The following is a 10,205-nucleotide window of genomic DNA, read 5'->3' on the forward strand; positions in this document are numbered from 1 at the left end:
AACTGTGAAAAGCTACCACTACGCTGGTGTGGAAAACATTTTGCTGGTTAGTATCTCAAAAGTGAGCTAGAGCTTAGCCCCTGGAAACATAATATCATAGACGAGGCAGTCTGATATAATTACTTACATGCAAAGACGATGATATATATACACTATGGAAGTCAGTGTTCTTTCAGTAACCAAAGATTTCAGGCAAGGGGAATTGTGCCACCTTGTGGTGGGAGAGCACTAGGCCCAAGGCTGTTTTCAACTTGCTGTCTGTCCCTAGCAGAGATCCCTCTCTGATCTCTGCCGACCCTTGCTTTTGTGAGACCCCTGGGCAACTGACTTCATTGGTGCCTATTTCTTCTTCCAATTTGGAATCACAGTATCTCTTGGTTTACGGACAAGGAAGTTAAAGTGCCAGATAGCTTTCTGTATGGTCCAGTAGTAGAGAATGAATCGGTCTTCAGTGCGACTTACATGTAAGAAAACCTCAAGTTGCTCATAAAATTTTGTAGCTGATATTTCTGTGGAACAAATTTTTTTTTTTTTTTTTTTTTTTTCCAAACAGGGGCTATGCAAACCACACTTGTTGCAGGCTTGTGGTCTAAATAGGAGGTAACTGAAGAACACTTAATAGAAACCGGGTTTCTGGATCAGTCTTTTGGACCAGATTATTTCTAACTCTTGCCCAACTTCTCCAGTATTAAGAAAACGGAGTATGGAAATCTTAATGGCTGGAAATGGGGATATAAGATCCTCTTTTTAGCATTTACAGTGCCTCCGGGTTGTAAATCTCTGTGCTCAGGAGAAGAAATCACCTGAAAATCATGAACACTATAAAAGGCCCTACAGTTGATAAAAATTTTCAGCTGTGATTAAAAGCAATCCACGTATCCTAGATATCCTTGACCTGCCATCTGAATCAAGCAAAGGGTTCCCTGTTCTTTAGGGAGGAAACCCAAGACTCTAGTACTATTTTGGAGGCCTATTAGCAGAATCAACATTTTAGGGCGATGGTCACATGGTGAAATAGTTTTCTCAGACTGAGGTCAGCCTTCTAAGTCAATAAGGCAGTGATTGGTGCTAGCAGGAGGGAGAGAAGGCAAGAACCAAGAAAAATGCATGAAGGGTTTTCTCCTTTCCTCTAGGTCTTCTGTTAACAGTAAAGAGAAAACCTCTACACAAGATAGCCAACAATAAAGCCAACATTAATAAAAAAAATTCTGGACCACAAAATATATTTACCAACACTGATAGCAGTGGCAGATCAAAAGCAGAACAAAGGACTCTGGAAGAAAAAAGATCCACTTAGCATTACAGGTAAAGCACCCAAGAGCCATTAGAAACCAGGATCCTGTAACTTGGGAGAAGAAATCTTTAGATACATGCTTTAAGTTAGTTTTTCATGTCACTAGGACTCATATTACCTTCCATTTCCCTTTTTCTAACTCTACTTTCATTCTTTTCAGTCCTTTTTAAGAAAATTCTGCAATACCTAAGTATTATAGTTTATTGGCAAACATTTAAATATACCATTTGTAAGAATTTTTAGCCATAACCTGTTTGAGGTCATTAAAACTGCTTTGTGAGGAAATATTTGATCTTCTGAAACACTGGCCTGATCTGGTTTACTGAAGTCAGAAAGGCCATTTTGATTCTTATAAATGAAAAAGCCAGGGATACGAAAAATTGATTTGTTCAAGGTCAATCTGGTGATTATAAAGCAGGCTTCCTGAATCACAGATGATTACTCTTTCCATCCCACTATGCTGCCCCCACTCAAACTGGATTAAAAAGGCTCGTTTTTAGGAAAGGAATTCTCACCAAGGTTGTTAAAAAAAATCCTGAGCCCCTGAACAAGTGTATATCTAGGAAACAGGCAATCTCGAATCATATCCCTTTGTGTACCCAGGGACAAAGGAGAAGTCAGATTCAAGTTTATATTATAAAAAGCTTTTATTTTTCCCTTTTCATCGCTCCTCAGTTACCTGAGCTGATTTAATAGAGCTAGAACACCTGTGTCTTTGGGATCCGAATTTGTCTCTGACAACATCTCTATCACTCGCTCAGTGCTGCTAGAGCCACATCTTGGTTCTTCATTTAAGAAAGTATTTTTTCATTTCAGTCATTTGTCCAGGGTGTAAATCCTAATAATCAGCCAGTACCCAAGGTATTAGCAGTGAGCAGTGTTCTGCTGTGGCAGAATACCTACCTATTCCTGGTAAGCACAATTTTACTGGAAAGAATATGCGATAAACTTCAAACAGGCAAAGACAATCTTAAAAATAAGATTACAGTCTTCTATATGTGTGTGACACATGAACTGAATTTGTAGTCACCAAAGCATCCTGCTCTGCCTGAGGAAGTGCTCCCCCTAGTGGTCTTTCACAGGAACTTGAACAAAGTTAAACTAGACAAATAGAGCGCGCATAAAAAAAATTCTTTATTAAGTCACACCTTGATGTCAGGGTGATTTAGAAAGAATTAAATTCATTAGTTTCTGAATTCTAAATAACTCAAGATACGTGCGGCTAAAATAATAGTCTTAAATGTGCAAAAAAGTCTTATTAAGTCGATACATGTTTTAAATTCTTTATAGGTTCAACTTGAAAAAAATACATTAGGTCAAAATAAATTCAAACCGAAATAATGGAATTAAATAGTGACTAATAATCTGAAAGTGGAGGTCCTTTCACCTAACAAATATTATTGCATCCTAGGTACTGTTCTAGGTACTAGACATGCCAGTGAAAAAACAACTGCCCTATTTTAAATTTAAAGGAAAACTGTAGTCCTTGAAATGTTTACTGATTAAATATTTTCATAATTATGTTTTAGACTTGTTTTGATCTTGTGTTTATCCAGACAAAAAAATATTTGGACATTTAGTAGATTTAATCATTTCCTTCTCAAACATATACTATACTTTACAAAACTCCAACTTCTTTTGTACCAGCTGGGCACCCTGAGATTGCCTGGAAGATCTATTAGTTATCAGGTACTCACCCTGGACTAGACACCCAGAATTGCACAAATTGTACACGTGCCTGGAAGCAGTGCCTACATAATGTTCTGGAGGAGCTTTTCCCTGAAGTGCTTTGCTGAAACACTCTCCAAAGGCCAAAAGTGCCTGGCCACTGAGAGACACTGAGCTGTTGTCACATGGCGCAGAAACTTCATTTTAGTTATATACTTTTTCTAATAGAAAACAAGTTAGATAATTTAGTGTTGTTTTCTTAACCTACATATCACAAAAATTATTTCATTGAAAACTACCTACGAAAGTATAAAATCACTTAATAAATGGTTCTGTACACCTTGGTTTGATTGAGAAACTCTTACAGGCAAATAGAAGGTATCTAATAAGTACTTACTACACTGAACAGTTTTCAGAACAAGATGAAAATCTGTAACTCTGAAGACTGTTTTATAGCCTGTTCACAGATGTCTTCAAAATGTACACTTGAAAAATAAATCATATAATTATTCAAACTTGTTTGACGAAGCCTAAACTTCAGAACATTTGTGAAGAAATCACAGTTAAAAGCAGTCACTTCAAGGCAATTAAAGACTATTTTTAAAAAAGTATCCTTTACAACAGTGATTCTCAAACTTGAACACTTGTCAGAATCTCCTGGGGGGAGGCTTATTAAAGTACAGATTGCTGGCCCACCCCCAGAGTTACTGACAAGTTTCCAGGTGATCAAGGCACAACACTCTGAGAACCATTGCTTTAAGACAGATTATCCAGAATTCCAAATAGGGAGCGATGCCCGTATGCCACTGCTTTTTCTAACAGTAAATAAATAAAAGAACATTTCAGATATGGCTTCACCAAACTTTAACTTTTTAGACTCTTGGAATGTCCTGCTTAAGTAGAATAAAACATAAAACTTACTCATCTCGGCTCATAACGATTCCCATGAGTTCAAAAGACAGAACCACGGGCTAGTCCAGTACTGGATAATCTGTGACTAAGTGAAAACATTACTTATAAAATATACAGCAACTATTAGGGGGCAGGGACTTAGCTTCTATCTCTTCCATGCTTCTTTCCCTTAGAAAATCCAATAAGAAATCACGAAGAGTGCTACACTCAGAATGAGAACATGACCAATCATGAATGTGTACATAAATAGCACAGTGGATTGCCATACTTAAGACTAAGATTCAGGAACTTCTTCATCAGGACAGCAGTAATATTCCACAAAACATATTTGTCCATCTTCATTTCTAATCATATACTGTAATGAGAGGAATCCTCGGTTATCTGTTCGAATAGATACCTTACAAGATAGGACTAATGCCTTTGTAGAGGGTTTCAGTAAAGAAATCTTGTATCTGTAGAAAAATAAATAAAAAGCTGTTATTTGGACACACTTAAAGCAGTGCTCATAATTCCAAGTAAAGGACAAAAATTAGCCAAGAACTACCAAGTAGCAAATATAAGAATAAAATCAAATACTTGTCCAATTTGCTAGTATTTTCTCTTCATTTTAAAAATTTCATCCACTATTGCAATCCAAAATCCCCAAGTAAACCCAGCAACCTACTATTTGTTTTTCTTAATGCTATACTTTTATCTACACATTGAAAGTTTTAAAAAAATTATTTAATAGAAATGTGGTATTTAACCTCACCTTCATCACCAATGGCAACCTCTATATTAAGAACTGACCTGTTGACCTGGGTCTGATTACAGTGAAATGATTCCATCAAATCAGAATCTTTGGGATAGTCAAGGTGGGAGCTTCCTGCATTCCCAAAAGTAGATAACCTATAGTAGAAAATGAGCAACTCATTTATTCATTGGTCCAACAATAAGCCACATTAGGATCCAAATAAGAAAACACTCCCTTAAGAAGCTTAAGAGCTTCCCTTAAGAAGCTCTCCCTTAAGAGCCAATTCTGGTGAGTGAAACAGGGATGTAAACACCTGGTGACAAGACACTATAACAAGTACATAATAAAGATTCCTGTAGGATGCTGTGGGAGTACAGGAGAGCTAGCCACTAATTAATGGCTTTGAAAAAAGCCAGTCACAAAAGGAATCCATAGGGGTTTGCCTTAATTTCATTACCTGAATTCTACTCTGATATTGTCCTTTCCTCCTCCTGAAATCAGAACCATATAACAGGAGAGAGCTGAGGAGTGACAGAAGACCCTGATCTTCATCAGCTGCAAGCCTGGGGTCCTGTTCCCTGTCTCTACTGCCCCACCAAGCAATTAGGGCTTTTCTGTATCCCAGACTGTTCTTCAGGCTGTTTTATGGTTTTCTTTGCTTGGTAGTATCAGCAGTTTGTAGACAATTTATGAATGTTTATATGTTTACTTAATCTGCATGAACTTACTGATCATTTTCTTTGGGGTTAACATGTGGGTGAGCACTATATGAGCACAGCGATGAAGACCTAGGTGCTGGCTTTCCCCAGGATCCACCTTTTCTCTCTTCTAACGTCACCTCTTTCTCTCAGCTATGTTGTCCATGCCCAGCCATGCTGATGGCTCCCAAATCTAAATTTCCAGTCTAGATTGATCTCCTGAGCTCTAGATCTATATATCCAACTACTCCCTAGTGTCACAGGCTCCTCAAGTTCAATGTATCAAAAAAAAAAAAAATTTCAACTTCCAGTTACCCACCATCAAATAATTTCCTATATGGGAGATGAAAGATATCATGATCCATCTAGTTACTCATGTTGAGAGATCATTTAGATGGGGAGCCTCTGGAATACTCTGTTTAAGTGCCTGGAATTTTAATTCATATCACTGCTTAAGTAGGGTTCCACTGATTTCCATTTTGATTAACATTTTAACCAATCTTGAGCCAAATTTTTAACTGCCTAACCTATGAGAAAGGCCTGCAGTTCTTCTAAAGTAGATACAAAAAGAACAATTACACCTCTCATACTATATGTATTTAACTCCTTTACTCTTTAATATTCTGAAATATTTCAAAAGAGAAAACATTTAAATTCTCTCTCTAAATTGATTCTAATCATGAAAAGAGTTTTGCCATTTCATAATTTGTTGGGTCAAAACATGGGAAGCAGCTTGATAGTTTGTGACACTGTATTCCTGATGAAAATTGCCCTCTCTTAGGAAGCTCACCTTGACCATTCCTGCCTAAGTGCTGGTTCCCTAAGTATTTATTATTTTGGAACTTAATGGCATGTAATTTTGTTCCCTCTGAGCTGTTTCACATATATCCCTGTCACCTTGATTTTAAGCTGTTCCTTCCTGTAGTGCTTAATAAGGCAAATATGCACACAGTAGGTGATCAATAGATACTTAGTGAATGAACCATGTATAGAAAACACCTATTTCCTTTTGCATCCTGTACTAACTTGAAAGGAAAGAAAAAGAGATGCCGTATACTACAAACACCTTTTCCAAAAGTTTAAGCCCAATTTTCCTCACGATGCAACCTATCTACAACACTTAAGTAGTACCGCAATGAAAAGACCACTAGGTTATGAACTAGGAGACTGGACTACTCTTCTAGAAACCAACATTACCTATGAAGCTTTAAATAGTGAGTTAATCTTCCTGGGTCTTCCTAGTGTCTTGACCTAAAAAAGTATGAAGTAAGAGTAAAAGCTCTCTAAAGTTCTGAAAATTCTAGTAACCTGGATAATAAAAATTCTGCATCCTAAGCAAATGTGTAAGTAGGGAGATGGAGTAAACTACGTTAACTATAACTGTACTGCTTTCAAGTACCTGAAATAAGGTTTATCTGGAGACATCGTGATCTGTAGGACCTCACTTGTCATATCCAATTCGGAAAATGCTTCACGGAGTCCCTCTGACTGCAGAATAATTTTATTAATGACATTGGTGCTGCAGAAATCAAAATCCAGAGTCTCCTCGGGCTCCTGAGTGTTGATTTTACAGACTGTCACCACTCCTCCTTCTTCCAGAAATAGCATCAAAGGGTAACCATAACCTTGGTAACACATCCTGAGTGCAGTTAAAGTCCCTGCAATGGAAACAAATCATACTTGGGGCTTAGCTTTTTAGCTCTGGGTTCAGCTTCTACTCAAATGATGCCTAAAACTCCTCAAGAATATCTTATCCTGTCCATTTCTAGCATATATGTATGTATATCCTTATAAGAGGGGCTCACATCTTCCCTGATGATAGCTGTCTACTGTAGACAATTCCAAAAATAACTGTAAAAAATTAGGAACAAAACGTAATGTAACTCTTTGAAATCATTTTCCAGGTTGCCAAAAAACACCTCAGAAATAGTTGATTATATATATACAACTTCAGGATGGAGAATCTATATGGTCCAATACTTCATGTAATAACTGTTGTGGAATAGGCTATGCTATTAGTGAACGTTCAATTCAACGATGGATTGCTCTGATATTGTCTTACTATAACATCAGTGTATTCACTGTGATAAGGACCCTTCCAACCTTTTCTATTGGGAGATAGTCTTTACATTTCCTCAAATTTTAAGGTCTAATTGGGAGAAAAAGGATGGTTACTGGTGGCTAGGGTTTTACCTCTGCAAACCACTAGAGAGGAGGAGGAATATGACAGGACACTCTAGTTCCTTTTCCTTACTGGGTGGAGAACTGGGTGAGGAATGGGGGAAGGCAGATGCTTTGATGGAAAACTAGCTGGGGAATACTGCATTAGAAAATATAATTTTAACCAATTCCAATAATAATGGAATTGTCATTACAAAATTAAAATATATTTTCTAGAGGACCATAACTGAATTTTCCCTAGCAAATATCCAGATTCCTTTCCTATGAAATAAAAAATCATTCTTCTAGGGATTCCTTTGTTGTTTTATATCTAGAGCAACCAAATTCACTAGTCCTAAAAATATATAAATATTTTAAAGGAAAGCATTTAAGAAAATAAACATAATTTATAAACAGGGATTAAAGAAAAAAGCAAACAAATTTCGAACACAGTAAACTGGGAGTCAGGACAATTGGTATCTATTTTTTCTGCCACTAACTGTAATTCTAGACAAGTTAGAAAAAAGAATTAAAACATATTTCTCAATGTTAAAGATACTTAAGACATGTTCAAAGTCTTCTTTTGATTAGTTCAAATTTAAAATCCTAAAATCTTCATAAATTAAAAAAAAGATGAATGTAAATACTTTTGCAAATATGAAAAGAACCGTAAGCATACTTTCTATTAACACTGTGAAAAATCAGAATCCATGATTGTGGCAAATGAAAAATAAATTGGCAATTAATTTTCTAAACAAATGTTTATATTACTTATATTCTAATAACTTTGCCTGTATTTTTCTGAGCATTCTATATAATTCTTTTATGTTGTTATAATGATAATAAAATAGTTCACCTGGCATAGGGCTTGATCCAAAAATAGATAAACAGTCTAAAAGGATGTTTAAATTAATTCGAAAAGTAACAGACTCTTCTTGAACTCTAAACTCTTGAAATATTCCAGCCTATGAAAAAAAGTAAATGTGAAAATGTATATATATTAAAGAATGAAAACTCACATATAAGGTTCTAGATTTCACTTTATATGTTTCTAAAATAACAATACTGTGCTAACCCCATGAAAATAATTGCTGATTATCAATCAAAACATCTTAAACTTTTTCAATTGTGATCCATTAGAATACTGCTACTCAACAGTTGAAGGTGTAACTGATTTCAGTCCCGTGCGAAACTTTATGAAAGGTCCTTCATCTAGCTTCTTGGAGCTAAACTATCCTCCACATGACTCTCCCTTGTCTCCATTTTGTGCCCATCAGTTTGGCGAAGGTCATTTGGAAAACAGCCAATTAGACACCGCATAAGTCATACTGGTTTTCAATTTCTTTTGAGGACAGGAACCATGTCTTATTTATTCCTCTGTACCTGAGGTCATACTGTGCACTTAGGTGTTGTAAAAAAAACGCTGAATTAAATGTGAAATCCTATCTGAACCATAAAATATTACTTTGTAAGAACAAATAGATTATAACCACTACAAGGAAAAAAATTAATAATAGGAAGGTAGTGCAAAAGAGCATATACTATGGAAACGAATGTTCTGGGTTCTCATCCCAACTATGCCACTTGCCAGCTGCAGGACTGTTGGCAGCATATAAAACACTCAGAAAAGTGCTCGCCTATAGTTTAGCTTAATATATTTCAGACATTATTATTATTAACCATTATCTCTGTAAAACACGATGGGGAAAGAATTTGTTACCAGAAGAGAAAAATAATTCAAATAATGATATTTTGTTCTCTAACTGAAATGATGTCTATTAAGACCCTCGGAATTCATTGAGCTGGGTGAAGAATATCATATGTCACAGGCTTAAAGGTGCCTACTTCCATACCTGAATAAAAGCATTTGCTTGCACACACTTTGCGTTTTCCACTGTAACCTTGATTCCATTTTTAGTAGCGAAACACGTGGCATGTTCTCGGAAATGAATGGCCTTCAAGATAGTGGAGAGATTCCTGACGTTGTCAAGGCTAGCCACTAAGCTGTAATCATTCTCATCTGGGATCTGCTGGGTTAGGAGGGGCATGGTCCACGACGCATTCGGCCCCGACGGATGCTCCAGGTACCAACACCCGCTCCCGCGGGGTCACGAAACACCTGATGAGATGCGACAGATAAAACTCCGCGTCAGTGCTGACGAGGCCCGCGATTTCAACCGGCGCTGAGCCGAGTGCAAGAGGTCTAGACGTTGAACTCGGCGGAGCAGGGATTGAACCCCACCTCTCTGCCACTTAACTGTTTCTAACTTGGGGGGAAATTACTGTCTGTAAGCTACGGTTTCGTCGTCCTTACTAAGGAGACAGTAACACACGAAAAGTTACGAAGGATAAAAATAGGCCAACTAACACGGTCATTCGGGGCCAGCTTCAACCAAACTGGGGCTACGTATCCCCAGGGTCGGTTTTGAGGTGTCCCGCACCTCCAACCTTACTCCTAACAGAACAGGCGATAGAGGGGCGGGCTTGAGTCCTCGGAAGGTCCTCGAAGAGTTCTAGACAGCGCGGCTCACCAGCCCACGGCACCCGCTTACTAATCTCGGGATCCCGAGCACCCAAACCTTACCTTTGCACCGAGCCAGGACGCAGCTCGCGGAAAACTGGGGAAGAAGTGGAGAGGCTCCCGCCACTCGTTTCAGATGGCTCGGACAGCTCGGCCACCGTCACCACAGAGATATACGAGGCCTAGAGAGCCGAGCGAGCCGTACCATAGAGACGGGAA

General features: G+C 37.7%; 1 protein-coding gene across 1 annotated transcript; it reads right to left on the reverse strand.

Annotated features, from left to right (window-relative positions):
• Positions 1-1,922: 1,922 nt before the first annotated feature.
• RAD1 (RAD1 checkpoint DNA exonuclease) lies at positions 1,923-10,183 on the reverse strand. Its single transcript, XM_024754591.1, has 6 exons — positions 10,050-10,183; positions 9,319-9,584; positions 8,322-8,430; positions 6,705-6,963; positions 4,664-4,762; positions 1,923-4,326 (listed from the first exon to the last, which is right to left on the reverse strand). Exons 2-6 carry the CDS (start codon positions 9,511-9,513, stop codon positions 4,149-4,151), a joined length of 840 nt encoding a protein of 279 aa, XP_024610359.1. The 5' UTR covers positions 9,514-9,584; positions 10,050-10,183; the 3' UTR covers positions 1,923-4,148.
• Positions 10,184-10,205: the final 22 nt, after the last annotated feature.

This window comes from Neophocaena asiaeorientalis, unplaced genomic scaffold (genome assembly GCF_003031525.2).
Source record: "Neophocaena asiaeorientalis asiaeorientalis breed wild unplaced genomic scaffold, Neophocaena_asiaeorientalis_V1.1 scaffold229, whole genome shotgun sequence".
NCBI lineage: Eukaryota > Metazoa > Chordata > Mammalia > Artiodactyla > Phocoenidae > Neophocaena > Neophocaena asiaeorientalis.